Raw genomic sequence first — 22,325 nt, 5'->3', positions numbered from 1 at the left:
GCCAGAAGGCTTTATGCAGTTTTAATTCAAGAGCGCTGAAACTGTGAATCCCAAATGGAGCTGCATTTGGAATACGAAGACTTGGCTTTGATCTTCCCACTCAGCCAGTGGGGTGCAGGATGCCCTGGAGTGGGCTGAGCTGGCACCAGATTTTCTATCTTATCTGGCCGTGGACAGGATTGGAGGGCAGCTCTCCAGAACTAGGGGAAAACAAACCCAGCCCACTGAGTCCCAGGACATGCTCTGTGTCAGGTGGGGTGGAAGGGACTTTCCAAGGGCAAAATGCCCTGCTCCTCCTCAAAAAGATCCAGGGCTCTTACACCCGTGGCACCTGAGGCCACATCCCAGAAGCCTGCCAAAGTGGCCCGCAAGGGCTGACACTGCCAGGCCCAGAGGCTCCTGGGTTGGTGCTTGCAGAGAAGGAAGAGAAGTTGATGCTGCAAGAGACAGCTAATCAAAGGGAGTTAAGAATGAGTCACTATCTGGACATCTTGGTCTCTAGTTAGGGCTTAGAGTCCCACCAGTGGCAAGAGAAACCATTCCAAACCTTTTCAGGGCACCAACGGCCTGGGGTCTGGCCCGCCCCCTCCTAACCTTGCCATTATCCTTTGGCCCATGTCGAGGTCCCTTCCGGTAAGCAAGGCCTGAAGACTGCCCCACAGGGCAGTGGAGGGACCCCTCCCTACCTCACCTGTTGAGTAGGGAAGCCCTGGGGGCCTCTGACTAAGCTGAAGGCCAGAACTCCTACCCCTTCCCTACCACTGAGGGGCCGGACACAGTACAAAGGGGGCTTCCAAATGCGGTCGGATTCTAGTGGGATTCACCAGGATCAAGGGGACTGGGAACTGAGAGCCTCAGCAGTAGTTCTGGCTCTGCCATCAAATGCTCGACACCTTGAGCAAATCACTGCGATTCACCTGCAGGTTTCCTCCCCTTGGGAATACCCTAGGTACTCTTGAGGGTCTCTTCCGTGACTGTTTTGAAACGTGTCTGGCCTTGATAACCACCGCAGATCATGACTGGACAGTTAGGAATCCAGGGGCGTTCCCCCAGCCCCCACCCCCTCGCTCTGAATTGGGAGACCTGGCCCAGCTCTCTGCCTGTTAAAGCACCAGGCAGCCTGGCCGTCCCGAACCTGTGTCTCTAGCGCCTCCTTGTGGCTCTGTCAGGTGCAGCTGCTCCCGGAGGCAGAGAAGTGAGGGGTAGAGAGTAAGAGATCACAGGTACCTTCAGGAAGGTACCACTGAGTGGCTTCTGCTTCCTCCTGCAGCCCTTGCAACTGAGCAGAGGCTCCAGGCTTCAACAGAACGGTGCTTCAGCCACAAGCAGCTGCAGCCAAAACTCACTCCTGGGTCCAAAGAGAAGCAGCAAGGACAAAGGACACATGCTCACTTTCCAAGCCTCCTGTTTTTCAGGGCCTAGCTCATTCACTTCCAAACTTCTTGGGGTCACACTTAGCCTACTTCTGCAGGACAAAAGCAGACTGAGCTCCTCCTGCCCTGATCCTACCACGCTGGACTAGATGCTGCAGGCTGGACCTTCTGGTGGCTCACCACTGAGGCCCAAGGAGAAAGCAGGGGAAAGTGCTGTGCAGTACACTTTACTCCAGGTCAGGGCCTCCACTCCAGGGCACCGCCTCTGCCCTTCCAAGGGAAAGGGGGCGTCCTGGCCATTCACCAGGCCCCCATTCACCTCTGTTCCCACCTCCACCCTGCCTCCTGTGGATTCGTGCTGTCCATTCCAGGTCTGAGAGCCCACTCCAGGTTTCTCCTGGCCAGCCCTGGAGCAGTTCATCCACACTGCCAGCCTGAGGGAGGCCAAGGCAAGTCCAGCCCAGAATCTGAAGGGCCCCAAAAGGAGGCTCCCAGGCTAGATGGAGGTAGGTGCACTCTGCCCCAAAGGCCTCAAAGGTTCACCTCCTTTGGACTGCGTGGTCCCACCACCCCCATTCACACAGGGTGGCTGCCCGCAAAGTCAGTGGTCAACGGGACTCTGACAGCCCATCTCTATAGCGCTTCTCTTCCACATGGCTGGTCTGCTCCAGAAGCCACTGCCGCTCACGTTCGGTCACTGTCAGTCTGAGCGTCACCTCTTGAAAGACGCTACTCACAGCCACCTATGTGAACCAGAGAGAGCAGAGCCAGCTAAGTTACAGCTATGAGCTCTAGCACCACTGGGGCTCACCGCCCAGGCCTCACCCTCCCACCAGTGACATCCTTACCTGCTCAAAGTGAAGCTTCCGGAACATCCGGATACTTGGTTCATTTCCTTGCCCAATTTTAGCCTCAAACTTGGTCAGACCTAGCTTGGTCACTCCTCCCAGAGAAGATCAAAAGAGAGGGACAAGCCACAGGGTGAAGCCCCCCTCCCACACACACCTCCTGCCCTTCCTGTCCCATTTTGCCTTGGAGGCACCTGTCACCTGCCCCCCCACCCTCAGGCCTGGAGAAGGCCCACTCCCAACATGCCCTCATGTGCCCTCACCCTCACCTGGGCCTGGCCACTTCTCCCACTGTCTGCTCAGACTTCCTTACCATAAGACATCATCATGAGAACAGCCTCGGTGCCAAAGCCTTTGCCCCTGCAGCTGGGCTCTAAGAAAAACAATGATAGTCACTGATGCTGTGTGCCAGGCTCCACCGCAGGTCCTGGACAGCTAAAACCTCATTTCATCCCTCGCAGCCCTACACAGTACTATTATTACCATTGTGCAGATAAGGCAACAGACACAGAAATTAAAATGACCTGCACAAGCGCTCACAGCTTAGAGACCCCCAGCAACCTGACCCCGAAGCTGACCCTTTAACCTCAGTGTGCTGCCTCAAGAGGACAGTTTTGGGGAAAGGCTGTGGACCAAGAAGGACACAAACTAGCGAGGCTCCTCCCACAGCATGGGAAGATGCTCCAGATACGCTCATTTATTTTGGGAGGGTCCCCAGTGCCCAGTACCCCCCTAGCAAGGATGGGGCATGATGAAGTTGGAAGACCCCCAAACCAAAGGTTAAATTCGCATCTAAGCATAACATGGGAATAAAGGAAACCTCCACGGGTGAGCCACTAGGTGCTGGGCTTACTAACGTGGAACCCTCCATTGAGCTGAGGACCTTCTGCAGCCCCAGCTGGCTTAGGGTTCAGCAGATCGAGGGCCAGAAGGGAGGGAAGGCAGGGCCAGGTGGAACAAACCTGCAATCATGACCTCAATCTCACCCAAGGAGGGCTCCCCTGGATCTGTGAGGAAGAGGTTCACATCTCCTGCCATACAGCTCTCTTCAGTGGTGCGTGGCTGGGCCTGCCACTTCTCTGCATCCATCACAATGAATGTGCACTCTGAGGAGGGAGGCGACAGGGTTATCGCCTCCACTCCCCAAAGCAGGGGAGTAACGACAGTCTTCCCACCCAAACCAGAGAGCTGCAGAACATCGCCTCTGTCCGCCGGGGGAAAAAGGGGCCCAGAGCTCCCTTTAGCGGATTACAAAGCCCTAAATTTGCCTCACGCGGGAAAAGACAGTCTCCCCTGAACAGTAGCTGTATTCTCAGGGAGCAGTAACCACAACTGGGTTTGTGCAAGAGATGTGAGGGGCAGGGCCTCAATTTACAGCCAGAGCCCCCAAATGCTTTACTCTCTCTCCCAGGCCTGATGCAGTGAGTGGGGAAGAAGACAGAAGCGTCAGCCACGGGGACTGGCTTCAGTGGGCATAAGAGTATGACGGTTTCAGGCACTTTCCGGATTTTTCATGAAGGGCTTTTCACAAAGTTTCTGTGGCCCTGGAAGGGCTACAGCTGGGAAAGAGAAAGGGAGAGAGGGAACCAGGAGACTGCCTCTGGAGCCAGCACAGGGCTTCTGCTTCTCACTGTCTGCATCTTCCCGCCAGCTCTGCTGCATCGAATACTCTTCCTCCAGGGTCAGGGGCTCAGAGGCTGTCAAACGCTGCAGCTCCTCTGATTTCATCCACTCGTGGTACCTGTAGGGACAGGGGGATGACCTTTGGCATGCAGGACTGATTCAGAAGCGCGGGCCTGACATTTTATGAGATGAGGAAATTGGTAGAAAAGAGAGGCCCACAAGGCTAACACAGGGCTCATAAAAGACCCAAGGAAAGGGTCACAGTAGTTCCTAAGACAGAGAGCCACCAGCACAAGACCCAGACTGGTCCTACAAGAGAGCAGCAGGAGGGATCAGTTCTGTCTGTCCAGCTTCCCATCCGGTCTCAGGGGTCAGTGCGGGGGAGCAGTCTGAACTCAAACATTCCTCAAATTCCTGAGTGGAAGTGTCTAGCAGGCTGACCTCAGTAAGGAAGGCCGGACAGATCTCCACAAAGGCCGAGCACAGGAACCCCCCAAAAAGAAACCGCAAGTAGAGAATACACCCCCACATCCGCACCATCCCAGTCTAGGAGACATCTGTCAATTGCCAATTACCGCCCCCCCCCCCCCACACACACACACAAGAGTCTGACCCTGCGACTCAGTTCTGGCCTCTTAAAACAGTAGACATCAGAACAACCCATCGGCTCAGTTTCATGACAAGCTGACATTAAGTCTTCAAGAACGGAGCATATTCACTGACGCCAGAAGAACGTCACTAATTTACAATTGGGCAGTTCCTTCTTTTCTTACACACATTCGCTTTAAGTAATTCCTTGCTGAAAGTCCAAAAAGGAAGCTGGGAGGATGAAAGGGAAAAGCGGGGGATGAGTAACTTGAAGGGAAGTCGTCCTCCTCTGCTTCAGCATCCACTTTTTTCTGTCATTACTGCTCCAAGCGATGATGCTTCTCCTTCTTAGAGGAAATAGCCTCTGAGGTTGGGGCTAAGGAAGGGAGGCCCTCCTGGCTGCACCTTGGAGAACTGGCTTGCACCCCATGTTAGGTGGACCCTTACCTAGGCACGTGCTCTGAGGTGTAGGGTACCAGCACCACCTTCTTTCCCAGCAGCAAGATGTTCTCATTTAATCTCATGGTAGCAGCCTGCAGGTGGGGAGGGCAAACACTTCAGGACCTTGTTTCCTCCCACTTAGGGTGGGAGCCCTGAGCCTTCAGTTCACTGAATGTCTCCCGGGGGGCTAAGCTGTCAGAAGAACCTTGGTCCTTTCCTTCCAAACACTTCAGAGAACACGACTCTAGACCCCTCGAGAGAAGGGGAAGCGGGCTGGTTAAAGATAATTAAACAGTTCTTGAATCGCATCTCAGGGGGTTAAGCCTGAGCTGCCATGTCTGCGTGTCCCACCTCGCCGAACGTGGAAGCCTGGAGCTCAAGTACCGACACTTAACCCCAAAGCTCCCATCACGCGCCCCAGTCCTGACACTCGGTCCCACGATCAATTTTCAGCCCCGCTTTAAGCCTATTTCCAACCCCTTCTCCCAGCGACCCCCCCCCCCCCACCTGACTCGGGCCCTCTCTCCTCCCTACCCACCAAGCCAGGCCTAATTAGGCTCCTTCACAGGCCTAATTAGGCTCCTTCAGGGTGAGGCAGACTTAAATTCTCACTCCCCTCCCCTTAGTGTGGACCTGTGGGCTGCTCTCCTCGATCCCTTCCTTCCCCACCCCACCCCCAACACCGGGGTCCCAGAACGGCTCAACACACACCCACTCCCCGCCGAAGAAAGCGTCCCCACCCGAGGGGGCGATCCGCCTCCTGAGACAAGCCCAGCTTCCCCACCGGCCCGCGGCCTCCCAGCCCGCACGCGCGTGGGAGCGCCCCTCCCCGGTTTCCGCCACGCAGACGGCAGCCGCCCCGGCCCAATCCCGGTCCCGCCTCCGCAAGGCGCCCAATCAGCGCGCTGCGCCCCGCCCAGGGCGCGCACGGGCTAGGTGGGCTCCGAACGCGGGCGCATGCGCGCTGCGCGCGCTGGTGCGGGACAGCTGGCGCCGGCGGCAGCGGAGGGGTTGGAGGCGGCGGCCGGGAGTCAGCCGCCGTGCAGGTGTCCGGTCCGGCGGGAGGGTGGGATGGGCTGGGGCGGCGCCAGACTCGGGGCCCCTCCGGGAGGGAGGAATAAGTCGGGGAAAGGCTCGGAGCGGGGCTCTTGAGAAGAGGGGGAGGCTTGAGGCTGGGGAGCCCAGAGGCAGGGCAAAATACAGGTGGCGGGGGGCGGGGAATGGAGGACTCGTTCCAAAGGAGAGGTTTGGGGACCAGGAGTTGGGTTGGGAGGCGACCTGGAAAAGCCCCCAGTTTGTTGCCCTAGGCGGAGGTGACAGTTATTGGGGCTGCCGTGTGTGGTAGCGAGCTCGCTGTTCCTGACCTCAGACGTGGATAGCCACCTCAGAGTGTGCAAAGGGGCCGCTTGTGGTGGGGGAGACTTCGTGGCTTGTGGGTCTCCTCGTTTCACTTGGAGTCTGAGCGGCCCTGGATGCATTCATGCCCCGCACAGCAAGGAAAAAGTTCGAGGAAACCACCCTGGTGTCAGTCATCTAGGGCTGTCTCTCATGGCAGATGTTGAGGCCACGTCTGTAATAAAAGTACAGGGGGTGGGGGGAGGGGCGCCATCCAGAAGTGCCCCCACCCCCATCGAGGTCTATCAGAAAGTTGAAGTCTGCTCTTTTGCCTTAGGGAGCCACAGGAGCCGGCGGAAAGAGAAGAAACCTAAAGAAACTCGGCTGCCCACCGACCCTTCCTCACTTTTGGAAATGGCGGGAGAAATCACAGAGACCGGGGAGCTCTACTCTCCCTACGTGAGTTTTACCCACATGGTTGCCACCGGCTCCTAGAGAAGCAGGGTGCTTCCTCGACTGTACTAGCGATTGCCGGCTGCTTTTGGACCCTGGCGAAAGCCAGGGTGGGGAACTCCATTCAGCAGGAGCCGCGTTGCGGCGGTCCTGGCTCAGAGCATGTGATGGGAGTTGGCTCACGTGGTAGATGCTGGTCAGAGTGGTCAAGGAAACAAAACTGACTTGCTCACGCCTTGCGATATTTATGCCGGGGCCACTAACACTTGAGGGCTGTGCTGCTGTGGGTAGATGGTGACTGACAGCTACTGACTCTGGGTTTGCTCATCTCAGCAGTTTGAAAGTACTTTGGTTGCCAGCTGAGTGTAAATTGTGCAGCTTTTATGGTCTCGGATGGCGTAAGAGGCAGAGAAAGCAGAGACTTCCAAGTGCAGTTTGCTGGAGTCTATAATTAGAACAATTAGAAGGACTGATTTCTTACTGTGTTGGGTCTGCGTTACCCCCCCCCCCCCGCCCCCACCTCCCACCAGTACACCCAGTTTATCTTCCTTGTGTAATAAAAAGATTGGTCGTGGTTACATCAGAGTCCTCTTGCCTGGATACCTAGCTGGAGGATTGGAATAATCACATGATTGACTCATGTTGCTACTAAGTATCCCAGGGAAAAGCAGCACTGCCTTAAGTAGCAAAAGTCCTCTTTCTAGATCCACCTAGCCTGTGGAATCCCTGCTTTGTTTCTGCTAGCTTCCCAGACCCTCGAGCTGTGGTGTGATGGATAAGGAAGCATCTCTGAGGGGCACCTGGGTGGCTCAGTCAATGAAGCATCTCTTAATTTCGGCTCTGGTGGTGATCTCACAGTTTGTGAGTTCAAGTCCCGCATCAGGGCTCTGTGCTGACAGTGTGGAGCCTGCTTGGAATGCTCTCTTCCTCTCTCTCTGCCCCTCCACCACTCATGCTGTCTCTCTCAAATAAGTAAATAAATTAAATAAGCATCTCTGAACATAGCTGGCAAAAAGCCATTTTCACACCAGAGTGTTCCTACTGGATCTGTGCCTTTTGTGTGTAGCACTTAAAGAGCCTCCTTCCCCTCCATATTTATCGAGGAAGTCTTTCTTGAACTTTGGACTGAACCTCATTGTGGTCCTTTCATCTGAGGAATTGGGTAACAGCTCACAGCCTCCTCCTGGTATCAGCAGTGAAGTGTCCACATTGTCTATAAAAGTTCCTGCTGCTTCTCAGAGCATCTGTATGCTTAGAGATGAGAAAACGAGTTACACTGAGTTTTGAAAAGGAAAATATTTTGATATGCTCAGTTGTGTGTCTCCAGTTCACATAATCATTTCACACGTCGGCGTATACCCACAGGAAATTGGGCAGTAGGCCTGAAGGCCTCAGTGCGTTCTGCTTCCCACCCCCGGTTTTCCTGTGTGATTGGTTTTGTTCGAGGGCCTACTCTGGGCATTTGCCATAAACAACTGCTTGCATTCTCTTATCCTACCGGTGGAGAGAGATGGGAAGAGATGGGCGGTGGTGAGGTGGTATTAGGCAGGAGTTAGCGGTCAGGGTTTGAGGAGAGATCATGCCTTTTCCCTGAGTTTTCCCCTGATTCTGCCATCCTGGGAGAGAGGTTCTTGATCCCTTGTGAGACCAGGAGAAGGGCATAAGGTTCGCCATCGGCAGAGCCCAGAAAAGCAGTGGAACTCACTCCACTGCGGACATGGCTTGGAATCCCCTGCTCAGCACAGGGCGGGCATGACCCGCTCTCGAGGTCTTGGGAAACTGAGACACTGAGCACTTACTTGGTTCACGAAGGTGCATCAGCTCATAACTTGGGTTATTCGCAACACAGAGCCTCTCCCTACCTCTGTGTTGCCTTGTTGTCAGATCTTTTCTGCTTTTCGGGTGTTAGGGATGTTGCCTTAGCTTGCATTGTTCTGCATAAAAATACCTGTACTCAGCAGACTGGCCTCAGAGGACTTACCTGTCAGGCCCTCTCAAGGAGAGTGCCGGATTCAGAACACGGTTCAGGCCCATATGCCACCCCCACATCCTCAAAGTGATCTCAGAACAGGCATGTCTGTTTCCCTATTTACGGGGACCAGGAGTGGCTCAGGACTGCGGGGATTGTGTGATCCAAATAGAGGATGAAGTGGACCACCACCTGCACAAGGATCAGTGGCCAAGGGCCCCTCCTGCCAGCCAGTCTTGCCAAAGATCGTTGCTGTTGCTTTCGAAGGACAGGCCGCTTGCTTCCGCATCTCTTTTGCCTTCTGTTTCCTTTGACAAGTGTCATTGGGGGAAGCGGGCAAAAACCACCGTTAACTCCTGCCTTGTGCACCGCCGGGCATTAGGTAAGGCAGCAGGAACGCTGCACTGACATCCCTAGAGCACAGGGGAGCAGGTCCCCCATCCCGAGGAAGAGTGGAGAAGGGGAAGAGACGGTTTAGCCTGCAGCGGGGCTTTATTCTGCTTTTGGCCACACTTTCCACGAGGCTGTCCCCACAGAACCGTCAGGTAACCAGCAGAAGAGAACATCTCCTTCCTCTTCCTCCTGCCCCACAACTACCTTTGACCTGGCTTGTGGCTTAGCTCAGATCTGCTTCCTGCTCCATAAGTCTACTCCTAGTTGGTCCTCGCTGACACCTTTGCTGAAGGTCAGAAGGGTTTAAACTCTTGCCAGGAAGGTGAAGACATCTCATGTTATCCTACAGGCTCCCTGAGCCCCCCTAGGCCCAGAGTACTCCTTTGAAACTGAAGAATGTCAATAGTGCAAGAGAAGTGTGACTGCCCATTTCTGCTCCTAACTGCTAACAGCACGTATCCCAGTTAACTCCTTTTGTAAAGTTCTTAAAGGTGTTTTTTTTTTTAATCAAAAATTTTTAATTTTTATTAGAGCTCCGTGCCCAGCACGGAGCCTGATGTGAAGGCTTAGTCCCACAACCCTGAGATCATGACCTGAGCCAAAACCGAGTCAGACGCTTAACTGACTGAGGTCGTGACCTGAGCCAAAATCAAGAGTCACACGCTCAACTGACTGCACCCAGGCGCCCTTTAAAGGTCTTTTTCGCTGAGACTTATTTGAAGTTTCTGTTGGGATTATGTCTTTATCAGCAGTGGTTCTCAGCTGGTGGCAGTCTTGCCCCTCCCCCCCATATCCCAGGACATTTGGCAACGTCTGGAGACATTTGTGATCATCCCAGCACAGGCACGAGGCTGGGGAGTACTAGAACCTAGTGGGTAGAGACCAGGAATGCTACTAAACATCCTACAATCCACAGGACAGCCCACAACAGAAGAATCTGGCCCAAATTCCAACAGTGCTCAGCCAGAGATAGACCCTTGACCCTTCATCTCAAGACCTTCAGGTATCACTGAATTCAAAAATGCCTCTTGTACTGTTACAAAACATTTTGGCAAAGAACCGTCACTTTCCCTCTCACGAGAACCATCACCAAGGGCCATTTTCCAAAAAGAAAAAGGGTCTACCCTTCATATGTGTTCTTGCTTAGAAGGGCAACATACGGAGAACAAAGCTGCAGGGAGAGATGTAGGAACACGGTTCAACCTTGGTTTAATCCTTCTGGGATCTGTCTGTGTGATCACACTGAGACCATGGTGTTTACAATGGGACAGAGACTGTGAGGCTTACGTTAGAGAGGACCTCGCCAGGTCCAGTCAGCTCAGCCAAGGATTCCTAGCTGGAGGCTCTGTGCCAGGCACCTGAGAAGTGACACCGGGACCTCAGTTGTAGCAATGGGGAATGGATGAGTACACCAACATCGAGAACCAGGACATAGGAAGTAGTCTTGCTCTAGGGTTCAAAAGTGGGGGAGCGAGACTTGAAGGGCTTTGTGGGGGAAGCAGCATTTGCGTGTGTCCAAGTGCTGGGTGGGATTTGAGGGGCCGGTGGCCTGTGCCAAGTGTAAACAGACTGTGAGCAGAGCTCTTTCCCGTCTGCAGGATGCCTTCCTATCCAGCACTCAGATGTGCATTTAGCACCTGCCTAGAAGCCTGTCCCTCCCTAACCACTGCCCGGCCCCTTATCCCCCAGCTGTATTAAAACAGCAACAACAACAACAACGCTGGGAGAATGGGCCCCAATTTGTGTGATAAAAAATTCAGTACGTGGTTGTTTTAGAAAAATTTTCTAAATACAGAGAAGCACAGGGTGCCTGGGTGGCTCAGTCAGTAAGTGTCTAACTCTTGATTTCATCTCAGGTTGTGATCCCAGGGTCATGGGATCAACCCCCACATCAGGCTCTGCGCTGAGCATAGAGCCTGCTTGGGATTCTCTCTCTCCCTCTCCCTCCACCCCCTCCTTCTCTTTCCCTCTCCCCCCTCCCTCCCCACCCCCTTCCCCTCTCTCTTGCTTGTGCAGTCTCTCTCAAAATAAACTTGAAAATTTATACATATACGTGTGTATATATACACACATACATATATAAAAAGTACATATTTCAAAGAACAAGGAAGTAAAAATGAGAGATGGGTAGGTGTTCATAAGTGTTTCTGTTGCTGTTTTTAAACAGGGATAAGCAGTAAAGCAAACTGTAAATGAGCCAGTGTCGTAGAACACAGGAAGACCCGTTAGGAAGCGGCGGTCACAGCCCAGGCTGGAAGCGATTTAGTTTGTAAACGGGAGTGTGACCAGAGCTAGCGACAAAAGACTCTTCAAAAGTAGAATCGCTAGGACTGGGATACGCGGGAGAGGGGGAGGCGGGGGTGACTAGAGACCGTGGATTTGAGGTCTGCAGAAAGACTGATGCGGAGGTGAAGCCACAGGACTGAGTGAAGTTGCTGAGGGAAAGGAGACAGTTTACATCAGAGCGTAAGAAGGAGTAAAGACTAAGAAAGTCATTGGATTAGGCAAATAGGAGGTCATTGGTGATTTTGAAGAACATCGTTTCAAAAGAGCTCTGGGAGTGGAAACGCAAAGTACAGAAACTTGGAAATGAAGGTAGAGGAAATAGGTAGCTTCTTTGGTGAGTGGGGTTAAGGGTAGTGAGAGGATTGTGGGTTTTTTTTTTTTTTTTTTTAATGTTTGTTTATTTTTGAAAGAGTGTGAGTGGGAGAGGGGCAGAGAGAGGGAGACCAAGAATCCCTAGCAGGCTCTATGCGCTGTCAGCACAGAGCCCAATGCAGGGCTCGAACCTACAAACCATGAGATCATGACCTGAGCTGAAGTCTGACGCTTAACCGACTAAGCCACCCAGGCGCCCCGAGAGGGTGGTGGTTTTTTTTTTTTTTTAACATTTATTTTTGAGACAGAGAGAGACAGAGCATGAATGGGGGAGGGTCAGAGAGAGGGAGACACAGAATCTGAAACAGGCTCCAGGCTCTGAGCTTTCAGCACAGAGCCTGACGCGGGGCTCGAACCCACGGACCATGAGATCATGACCTGAGCCGAAGTCGGCCGCTTAACCGACTGAGCCACCCAGGCGCCCCGAGAGGGTGGTGTTTTAAAGGTGTCAAGGACACTTGTAGGCAGAGGGGAGGAGCTGGTAGGAAGAAGATTCCAGAAAGAAGGACTGAGCCCAAAAATTTGGGTGCAGGAGGAAGGTCACATGTCCCCCATGGGTAGAGAGGGAGTGGGAAAGATGCAGACACTGATTGTTGAATGAAGAGGGAGTGAAGCTGGCGGAGGGCACATCAGATGGCCTCAGTTACCTCTGTGACACAGGAAGCAGCCTTCAATTGAGAGAGGTGGAGGTCAGGGGCTAGGGCTTGAAGAGGTTTCCTTTGGGAAATGCCAAGAAGTCCATGGTGGAATAAAGAAAATCAATGCTGTTGGAGCACAGGTGAAGGAACCATTCATCTGTGGTAAAACCAGTCATTATAATTAAAAAGAAAAAAAAAATTTCCAGGAACTTTTAGCAGCTTCATATAGGAAATAGAGGAAGCAGGCGCTGGGTCTGTCCAAGGCTGGGGTCGGGAGGGTCAGAACAGGGGAGGGTGTGTGAATCATGGGTAGAGGGTAGAGAGCACTTTGTGGAACTAGCTCATTGTACACGAGGCCAAAGAATGCAAATGCGGCCAGAGTGGAGGGGGTGGCCTGCGTGGGGAGGGTGAGGGGACTGCAGGTGTTGGTGGGAATGGATAAGGCTGCAGGAGTCTTCAGCTCAGAGAAAGGAATTTCCTGATCGAGATCTAGAAACAGGAACATTACAATTAACAACTAGAGTCAAGGAGCGCCTGGGTGGCTCATTTGGTTGAGCGTCCGACTTTGGCTCAGATCATGATCTCACGGTTCGTGAGTTCGAGCCCCGCGTCGAGCTCTGTGCTGACAGCTTGGAGCCTGGAGCCTGCTTTGGACTCTGTGTCTGTCTGTCTGTCTGTCTGTCTCTCTCTCTCTCTCTCTCTCTCTCCCTCCCCCTCCCCCTCCCCCTCCCCCTCTCCCTCTCCCCCCCTCCCTGACACACACACTGTTGCATGCATGCTCTCTCTCTCTCAAAAATACATTAAAAAAAAAAGCAGCTAGAGTCAAGTCAGTGTGAATGAGAATTTAAAATCTGAAGTCAGTGACTCAGGAATTGCACGCAGAGCCTGGTTGTCAGGGGCGAGGGAGAGGGTCTGCTGGTGGGTACCTGCCTTCTTTTTGGAGTGATGAAGCAGATTAGATGATGGTGCTAAGAACCAGTAAATTGTGTCCTTTAAGAGGGTGGTTTTTTAAATTAAGTTTTTTATTTTAATTCCAGTATAGTTAACATACAGTGTTAGAGTGATTCAGTCCCATACAACCCCGGATGCTCATCACAACAAGTGCACCCCGTAACCCCCATCACCTATTTCCCCCATCCCCCCACCACCTCCCCTCTGGTACCCATCAGTTTGTTCTCTGTGGTTAATACTCTATTTCTTAGTCTCTTTTTTTCCCTTTGCTCCTTCATTTTGTTTCTTAAATTCTACATATGAGAGAAATCACACGGTATTTATCTTTCTGTATTGACTTATTTAGCGTTACACTTTCTAAATCCACCCATGTTGTTGCAAATGGCAAGATTTCATTCTTTTTATAGCTGAATAACATTTCAGTGTGTGTGTGTGTGTGTATGTATATATGCCACTTCTTTATCCATTCATCTGTTGATGGACACTTGGGCTGTTTCCATAATTTGGCTGTCATAAATAATGCTGCAGTTAACATAGGGGTGCATGTATCCCTTTGAATTAGTGTTTTTGGTATTTTTTGGGTAAATGCCCAGTAATGCAATTGCTGGATCATAGGTAGTTCTGTTTTTAACTTTTTGTGGTGCCACCATACTGTTTTCCACAGTGGTTTCACCAGTTTACATTCCCAGCAGCAGTGCACGAGGGTTCCTGTCTCTCCACATCCTTGCCAACACTTGTTGTTTCTTGTGTTGTTGATTTCAGCCATTCTGACAGGTGTGAGGTGATGTCTTGCTTTGATTTTCATTTGCATTTCCCTGATGACTGATGTTGAGCATCTTTGCATCTGTCCGTAGGCCATCTGGATGTCTTCTTTGGGGAAATGTCTGTTCATGTCTTCTGCCCATTTTTTAATTGGATTATTTGGGCTTTGGCTGCTGTATAAGTTTTTTATATATATTTTGGATGCTAATCCTTTATCAGATATGTCATTGGCAAATACCTTAAAAGGGTGAATTTCATGACATGTGAATTCTATCTCAATTTTCATAAAAATCCCTGAAGTCAGTGTGGGCAGGACGGTAGGGAAAAGGAAGCAGCATGAATGTTGACATCCCAAAGGACAATGGCAAGAATGGATAGAGCAGGGTTGGGTCATGTGCTGAGAGGTCTTGGGAAGAGTGGAGGTTTTTTTGAGGTCAGCGCTGCGGTTCATCCTTGCGCCGGGTACCCCAGATGTGGCAGTGTGTCCTCAGGAAGCCTGCAGCCTGGTTGGGCAGAGAGCTAACCTCTGAGATGCAGCTTTGAATGCTAGGAAATGGCAAGGTGATGGGGCGGTGCCCAAAAGCAGAGAAGGAACCAAACACCGGAGCCCTCTTGGAAGGTCCGACAGAAGGCGGGACTTCAGCCTTCCAAGTGTTGATGTTCCCTTCCCTAGCATTTGGTTGCACAGCACGCCTTCTTAGAACCTCGGCCGAATTCTCCCTTCTGACCTGCTTCTCTGGCCTCCCTGCCTCCAGTTTGGCTGTCACCCAGGGTCATCTTTGGGAGCCACTGCCGGGAGAGGTTAATTAATTTCAGAGCTTGAAGGTCACTTCTGTTGCTTCCAGGTGGGACTGGTGTACATGTTTAACCTCATCGTGGGCACTGGTGCACTCACCATGCCCAAGGCCTTTGCCACCGCCGGGTGGCTCGTCAGCCTGGTCCTGCTGGTGTTCCTGGGCTTCATGAGGTAAGAGGCTGGCACGCAGGGGCCGGGAGGAGGCTGCCCAGAGAGTCCTCACTTCTCTTCATTAACATGAGGAAGTGTGCCTGGGGGGCAGAGAGATGTCCACTGTGAATCCTAACCACAGTGGCCCAGAGACAGGAAAGGAGACGCAAAGGCCTCCAGGTCTCATGCTAACGGAGCAGTTACACAATCTGATCAGTTAAGAGTCAAGACATCCAACTGGGCTTTGGAATGTTTCATGTGGCGCTCACGTTGCCTCTCCGGCTGGTTGACCTCCCCGGTTGTATGCTTTAGTGATGGTACCATCATCAATTTTTGTTCTTCGAGAAAATACCACCTGGCCACAGAAAAAGAATCTGACAAACCTCTACAGTGATAAGGGAAGTCAGTTTAGAATTTAGAATTTGCTTAAGATAGCCCACAAAGTAAGTGATTATTAACACACGGGGAGGCACATAATCACATGTTAATCTCAGCCCACTTTGTGCCTGGCAGCAGAGGTGCCCGGTGCCTTCCCAAGCTTTCAGGGGCACCCGCTCCTAGAGCCAGGTGTGTGGGGTTCACCAGCTGGTGCCTCACAGAGGGTAGATCCTACTTGAGGCTCCTCTCGGATTCTGCACGCAGGCGGGGAGTCATTCAGCAAGTATTCAGCAAGCCCCAGGCTCGTAAGGGATTAGGACTATGCATTTCCAGGTGGGAATCTACAGGCTGCCAAAAAGAGGCAAGGGAACACCTGGAAACATCCCTCAGAAGGACCTTCCCTGGGAGAAGTGACACCAGGCACTGTTCTTGGGTGGGGTTACAGGTGAAGCAAATTGGGACGTAGAAGAGGCTGGATGGGCAAATGCTCACATTTCTGTTTCTTCACTCATTTTCTCTTGGGGGGTTTCGTGGCCATCCTTGGCTCATTACATACTGCAAGTCCTTGTCCTTCTGTGGCTCTGCTGTCCCCTTTAAAGGACCTTCAGCACAGGCAGCTGTCTGAATGGGAGGTGATGATTGGGGGTCCCCAGGTAGGGGCGGCCATGTCCCCTCCCTGCTCAGCCCATTTATATTTGAACATGATCGATGAGTTGGCTTTGTGCAACCATGAGAATCCTTTTTATGCCTTAACTAAGATTGATTCTAGTTTTATTTGCAAAAAGAAGGGAAAATCTGAAGTCCTTAAAATGGTCACTTAGGCAAGATAATGAGAAACCTTTCCAGAAGGTGCTGAGGCCCTGGAATGGGAGTTTTAGGACTGGCTGCCCTCCACCCCCTGAGATGGAGTGGATGTGGCTGAGCAGTCAGCCTGTGGCAAGTGAAGGCACTTGAGGAGGGCTGGGCTACAGCCTCAAGAAGGAGGGAGATGACTGTGCTGTCTGGGGTCCTTCAGCAGGGAGAGACTCCACCCTTGGGTTTACCAGCAGGAGGGCGGCTCCCCCCTCCCCCCCACCCTGCCCCGCAGCTCTGCTGACTGGAGGACCCATGCACTCCAGCTCCGGCTGAAGTCTGGGCCTCTCCAGCTTCCCTAAGCGGAAGAAGAGAGAAGATGGTTTTGCACTCTAGTTTGACTCTGCAGCAAATGTCTGGTGCCACCTCTCAGTGTCCTTTTTGACTCGAGCCATAAAAACGCAAGCTTATTTTTACATTTGCTAGGTTATTAGGAAAGTAAAGGTACTGCCGAAAAAGGAAGGAAAGACAGAAACATGGAAACACATTCTGGAACCTAATGTCCTTTCCAGTTATCCGTGCTGTGCCCCGTCCATCAGTGAATGGACCTGGGAGCTGACTGCTTGTCTGTGTCCCAGCACGGAGAGTGGAGAGCTGCCCGCTGCCCTTCCCAGAAGCTTTCAGAAGGCCCATTGTGACTTGGCCTCCTCCCTGCTCTGCCCCCAGCAGGCCCCCTCTTGGTGTGCGGTACCACATCGCCCCATGTCCCCTCTTCCCCCAGGCTCACGCTCTACCCCTGGCCCCCATCAGCTTATTTCACACCCCTCTCTCCCGTGCATCAAAACATATTCTAAACATAGACAAGGACATGAAGGCAAGCACGCAAGACGTCCCTTACGCACACACATTTTACCAGGTCAAATGCATCTCAAAAGTCCCCTAGGGAACAGCTCTCAGAAGAGAGAATGCTTTGGGCTTCTTGGTCTTGAAACGATTTTTCCTTTTTCATTGTGCCACCTCCAACCTCCCACCTGCCTTTGGCAATTAAACTGTGGCCTTACTCCGCAGCTTTGTGACGACTACCTTCGTGATAGAGGCCATGGCCGCGGCCAACGCTCAGCTCCACTGGAAGAGGATGGAAAACCACCAGGTGTGTGTATTGCCCTTGTCTCCAGGCTGCGCCTCTGGCCAATTGTGTGCTAGAAGAGGCAGCCCTCAGGGGCCAGTTCTTTCCCTCCCGATGTGTAGGGGGCTCACGTCCACTGCACGTCTCCAAGACCCTTGTTCCAGAGCCAAAGCTTTACAGCCGCGTAAGCTCACTGAACACATGCAGCCTCTGCTCCCTTAGCATCATGTCAGGGGTCCCCTTGAGCCCCCTACCGTGAGCTCACTCATCATTCTGAACCTCTAGTCCCAGGAACAGCATTGCAGCTTCAGATCTGACATCTGCATGTCTGTGCCTTCTCATGTGACAGCATGGAGGTGTTGAGAGGTGCCCCTAATTAGATGCCTTCTGGAAAGAAAGATCAAAGGAAATGGGTTTTCCAGTTTCCCGTGGGTTTTCTGTAGAGTTATGTGCCCCTCTTTTTTCCTTGTTTGTCCCCTCCCTCCCCCCGCCCCACCCCCTCCTAGGAGGAGGAAGAGGAGGACTCCTCCACAGCCTCCGACAGTGACGTCCTTGTTCAGGACAACTACGAGCGGGCAGAGAAACGACCCATCCTGTCAGTGCGTAAGTCTTGGGGTTACAGGCCGGCAGGCACCTCCCTCTGGCCCACAAGGTTCTTCCCTTGTAGAGAGAGCAACGGAGTCTCTCTGCAGAGACCGTCAGGCCAGAGCACTAGCCGGGGACCCGGGATTCACCACTTGCTCATGTTAGCGGCTTGGTCAGGCTACTCACCTCATCACCCTGGGCACACTGGAAGCTTGAACCGATGTGAGGTGTTCGACTCATCCTCCTGTCCCACCAATCACGCATGTCTGACAGGTCCCTCCCCACTCCAGCCGAGCCAGGGCCATGTGACCCAGCTTTTCTTCTCCGCTCCATTACCAGCACCCCTGGGATCCCTTTCTATATATTGTTTTAAACATTTCAAGTGGAGAAACATTAGAAGTTTTTGCAAGAATTTGAAATGCTGGGGCACCTGGGTGACTCAGTTAGTTGAGCATCCAACTCTTCGTTTCATCTCAGATCATGATCTCGTGGTTTGTGAGTTGGAACCCCGCGTCAGGCTCTGTGCTGACAACGTGGAGCCTGCTTGGGATTCTCTCTCTCCCCGCTCTCTCTCTCTCTCTCTCTGCTCCTACCCCACTTGTGCTCACTCTCTCTCAAAATAAATAAACTTAAAAAAAATAAAGAGAATTTGAAATGCTTGAGGATTTCCTCAGTCTGGAGAATTTAGTGAACTTAGTGCCCCCTCTAGGAGCTTCTCTGAATGAAAACCACTTTCTCTTCCTTGTTCTTTTGGCTCCACAGAGAGACGTGGATCTCTGAACCTTTTTGAAATCACAGACCGGGTGGAGATGGGACAGATGGCCTCCATGTTCTTCAATAAAGGTATGAGTTCTTTCTCAAGGTGGGGTGAGGGCAATCCAACAGACCTTGACAACTAGGGAGGGGGCTGACGGTGTCGGCCAGATCCCAGTGCGTTTGCAAGGCCACCTTGCCAAGAGGCCTGAGCCGCTCTCATTGTTTTCCTGAATCTCTCCCCACTCATCAGCATTAGGAATAGAGAGGCAGCTCCTTGGCTCTTCCTGCTCATAGAGGTCAGGAATCCTAAGCAGCTTTCCAAGGAAGGAAGCCAGTGGAGCCGGCTGGTAGTTTTATGCCTCTTGCTCGATTGCTTCTGACTTCTCTTTCCTTCTGGACTGTTCAGTCTAGAACAACACAGGGCAGCTACCTGTGACAGTGGTAGGATACACCATGCACATGCCTTTGTGTGTGTGTGCCTGTCTGTGTGTGTGTGTCTCTCTCTCTCTGTCTCTCTCTCTCTCTGTCTCTCTCTCTCTCTCTCTCTCTCTCTCTCTCTCTCTCTCTCTCTCTCTCTCTCTGTCTCTCTCTCTCTCTCTCTCTCTCTCTCTCTGTCTCTGTCTCTCTCTCTCTCTCTCTCTCCCCCCCCCCCCCCTCCACCAGTGGCCAGCAGAGGGCGCCAGGAGTCCACACACAAGGTTACTGTCTTGGAATCTGTGTCTGATTGTGACCCCTCCTCACTCTACCTGCTCCTTAGCAGGACTGGTTACAGCTGAAAGGATCCCCCCACCCCACCCCCAGCTCAGACGCTGGGTCGCTGGGTGTTCTGTGACAACACTCTATACCTCCCTGGCAAATGTTGTTCTTTGGAAGATGTGCTGTTTAAGGGTATGGTTTTTCAGTACCCAAACCTGTCCGTTTCCCCTTCAGAGACAGTCAGACACATCTCAATAAATCCTGTCTTTGTAAGGATTTTATCTTTGGAAGATCCTCTGCCCTTTGGTCACAGAGGGGTGGCATCTCCACCGATTCTTTCCCATCTCCAGTGTGGCTGCAGTAACTTGGAGCCTGGGGAATTATAGAAACCAGAGTCTTCTCGACTGCTTTTCAGGACATTAAGCATTTGGTTTATCACTGGTGGTGTGATTTGACCGTCCAGTCTGGAATGTCATGATCATCAGCCAAGGATTGCCTGAGGGTCTGGTTCCTGCTTCCCTACCAGCCTCACAGAGGCTTCCAGAATTCGTGAAAATCAGACTGGTTGTGTCCAGCCCACTCTGTGATTTTCCTTTGCTCCATTTCTACCTCTCCCCATCTCATTAGACGAAGATAAGAGCATAAACCTTTCCCCCGGCAGCCGCACCCAATCCCCCTGCAAATGCAAACTTTGGAGAGAAAACGCACATTGGAGGGAGGACATCCGCCTTTGAAACTTCCTTTCCGACGAGCATGTTTTACAGTCTGCCCTGACTTCTGTAACAATTCTGGGAACCCGTGGTTTTGGTGTTTTTTTCTCCCCCTCCAAACGAGACTTCTAGTTTACCCAAATCTAACAGAAAAAAAAGGAGCACTTTCATACAAGAGCAGCCTCACACTTAGGGGACACTGTCTCCTCTGCTTAGCGTTTCCCACACTTGGCACTATTGACACTTAGACTGGGTCCTTCTTTGTTGTGGGGCCTGTCCTGTGCATTGTGGGATGTTAAGCAGCATCCTTGGCCTCCACCCACTAGGTGCCAATAGCACCTGTCAGTTGTGACAACCAAAACATCTTCAAATGTTGGCAGATGTCCCCGGTGAGGATTGTGAGGCAATCACACTCCGGGGGGAAAACCACTGCTCTGTTCTATTCCTAATTCATGGGCAGTTCTCTTCCCCTTTGGAAGGACCCCCCCACCCCCCACAACAAGCCCCCTTGGGGTCCAGGCTCACTTGTGACCAGCAGTGCCAGGCCTCGTCATTGCTGTCCTCTCAGGAAGTTCATTGATCCCCCTATTTTGTGTCTAGTAATGAAATTTATTGATCAGGGAGGGTCAATGGCAGTTTATAACCAGAGCTGGCACCGTAGTCCACAGGCGAGTGGAGGGAGGGTGAGTGGGGGGGCGGGGCACCACCTCTCTGCAGAGAACATTGGTGTCAAAGCAGAAAGACAGGCTGGGGCACAGGCTGTACCTGGAGCGTGGGGTTTGAGTGACAGCCAGACCCCAGGGGCCACTAAGCTTGGACATTGACTTTGTCTGAGGCCCTCCAGAGTTCTTGCAAGAACCGTATTTTCCTAGTCTTTTTCCCCCAGACTCCTAGGAGCAGAGCTGACCTCAAATAGCCCAGGAGGAACATGTCCCTGGCTTTCCCCTTGGGGACCCCAGAGGCTCTTCAGAGCCACCAGGATTAGAAGGGAACTGTCACTTCATTTTTTTTTTTCTGTTCTCAGAGAAGCCAGCAGCTTAAGACCAGTGACATCAAAAATGAGCAGTCAGTCTGAACAGGAGTTTGAGACTGGCTGTCTGGGGGCATGACTCTGAGGTTGTAGAGCCCAGATGCTTTTTTTCAGAGCTTTTACACCTGGTCTTTAAAGCTCGAATCACACATGGAATTTAGCACAGGTACAGTTCTCGCTGTACAGGATCGAATATAGTCAGGGACTTGCCAGGGTCAGGAAGCAAGGTCAGTAGCACTGGGGCTAGAGCCTCCGTTCCCAGTTCCTGGTTCAGCCCTCCCCCACCCAGAGGAAGAGGGGAGCAAGGTTTGCCTCTGTGGAGGGAGCTTCCAAAGGCAGCGTCCTCCCTTGCAAACATTTTGACCATGAGCTTGTCTTAAGTGCCCCCTCCTACTGCCCCCTCTGTCACCAGCACCCCCAGCCACCTCTTCCCATCCAGGGCTTGGTGAACAGTCAGACTCAGAATGAGGCACTTGGTCTTTAGAAATCAAGGGCTTTTTACCCTCTTGATTTCAGCTTCAGAAGCTGGACCATTTTTTGTTTGTTTGTTTTCCACCAGCCTCTATCGAAGAGTCCTGTGTTTGGCTGCAAAGGGGCCCTGATCCAGGCACACTTGGGTTCAGCCTCCTGACTCAGGGTCCCTCCCCTTCTCCTGCCCAGGCAGCTTGTCCCAAGCGTGAAGGCCCCTCTGAGCCTCCCCAGCCAGCCCCCACCTCACACTGCCCTGCATTTGCCTGCTTTCGGAGTGTCTGATGCTGCAAGCCTCATTTAGCCTCACAGGTGAAAGTCCGGGTTGGCTGTGTCTCCTGCCGCATCGCAGTGTAACCAATCAGGCAGCACAAGCCACAGGACGCTGTTGTTTTCTTTTTGTAGAAAGTAAACAGCCTGAGAAAGGAAAGCTATGGAAGAGGTAGAGACTTCACCATCAGAAAAGAACATGGGCGTCTCTGTGGCTCCCTGACCAATGACTCTGTTCCTTTCAGTGGGGGTCAACTTGTTCTATTTCTGCATCATCATTTACCTGTACGGGGATTTGGCCATCTATGCTGCCGCCGTGCCCTTCTCCCTCATGCAGGTGACTTGGTGAGTGTCCCCCTCGCCCGGCTCGGCCAGTTGGGCAGAGCTTTTGGTAGAAGCACAACACCAAGCAAACTGTCAGCATCTAAAGGACGGAGATGCCCGAGGCCCTTTTCTGCATGTACTGCAGCCGGCTGTGCACTTTGTCCTTTGGAAACGTGCCCCTCATCATTGTCCCCCTCCCTGCCCCATTGGGA

At 52.4% G+C, this 22,325-nt stretch overlaps 2 protein-coding genes across 7 annotated transcripts in view; one reads left to right on the top strand and one right to left on the bottom strand.

Moving 5' to 3' along the window:
* Positions 1-5: 5 nt before the first annotated feature.
* On the bottom strand, positions 6-5,728 carry NAT9 (N-acetyltransferase 9 (putative)). 4 transcript variants are annotated; one of them, XM_053893060.1, is made up of 7 exons: positions 5,614-5,728; positions 4,880-4,965; positions 3,853-3,962; positions 3,184-3,327; positions 2,535-2,594; positions 2,222-2,316; positions 6-2,116 (listed from the first exon to the last, which is right to left on the bottom strand). In XM_053893060.1, the coding sequence occupies exons 2-7, from the start codon at positions 4,954-4,956 to the stop codon at positions 1,982-1,984; spliced, it is 621 nt and encodes a 206-aa protein (XP_053749035.1). In that variant the 5' UTR covers positions 4,957-4,965; positions 5,614-5,728; the 3' UTR covers positions 6-1,981. The 4 variants fall into 4 exon arrangements, with proteins under 4 accessions (XP_053749035.1, XP_019321857.2, XP_019321858.2 ...); XM_019466312.2 differs by having other exon boundaries at positions 5,585-5,717; XM_019466313.2 differs by having other exon boundaries at positions 2,222-2,313; positions 5,585-5,692.
* Positions 5,729-5,815: 87 nt separating this feature from the next.
* Positions 5,816-22,325, top strand: part of TMEM104 (transmembrane protein 104) — a 59,618-nt gene continuing 43,108 nt past the window's right edge. For 2 of the 3 annotated variants that reach the window (XM_019466310.2, XM_019466309.2), the window contains exons 1-7: positions 5,828-5,939; positions 6,546-6,667; positions 14,878-14,999; positions 17,217-17,298; positions 17,781-17,877; positions 18,622-18,702; positions 22,035-22,134. In XM_019466310.2, coding sequence (XP_019321855.1) covers positions 5,831-5,939; positions 6,546-6,667; positions 14,878-14,999; positions 17,217-17,298; positions 17,781-17,877; positions 18,622-18,702; positions 22,035-22,134 — 713 coding nt within the window. In that variant the 5' untranslated portion in view covers positions 5,828-5,830. Of the gene's footprint in view, positions 5,940-6,545; positions 6,668-14,877; positions 15,000-17,216; positions 17,299-17,780; positions 17,878-18,621; positions 18,703-22,034; positions 22,135-22,325 lie in introns of all 3 variants that reach the window. The other variant, XM_019466311.2, reaches the window with a different exon arrangement.

The sequence above is a fragment of the Panthera pardus genome, unplaced genomic scaffold (genome assembly GCF_024362965.1).
Source record: "Panthera pardus isolate Hobbes unplaced genomic scaffold, ASM2436296v1 HiC_scaffold_3, whole genome shotgun sequence".
Lineage (NCBI taxonomy): Eukaryota > Metazoa > Chordata > Mammalia > Carnivora > Felidae > Panthera > Panthera pardus.
This window is presented reverse-complemented; position numbering and strand designations above follow the sequence as displayed.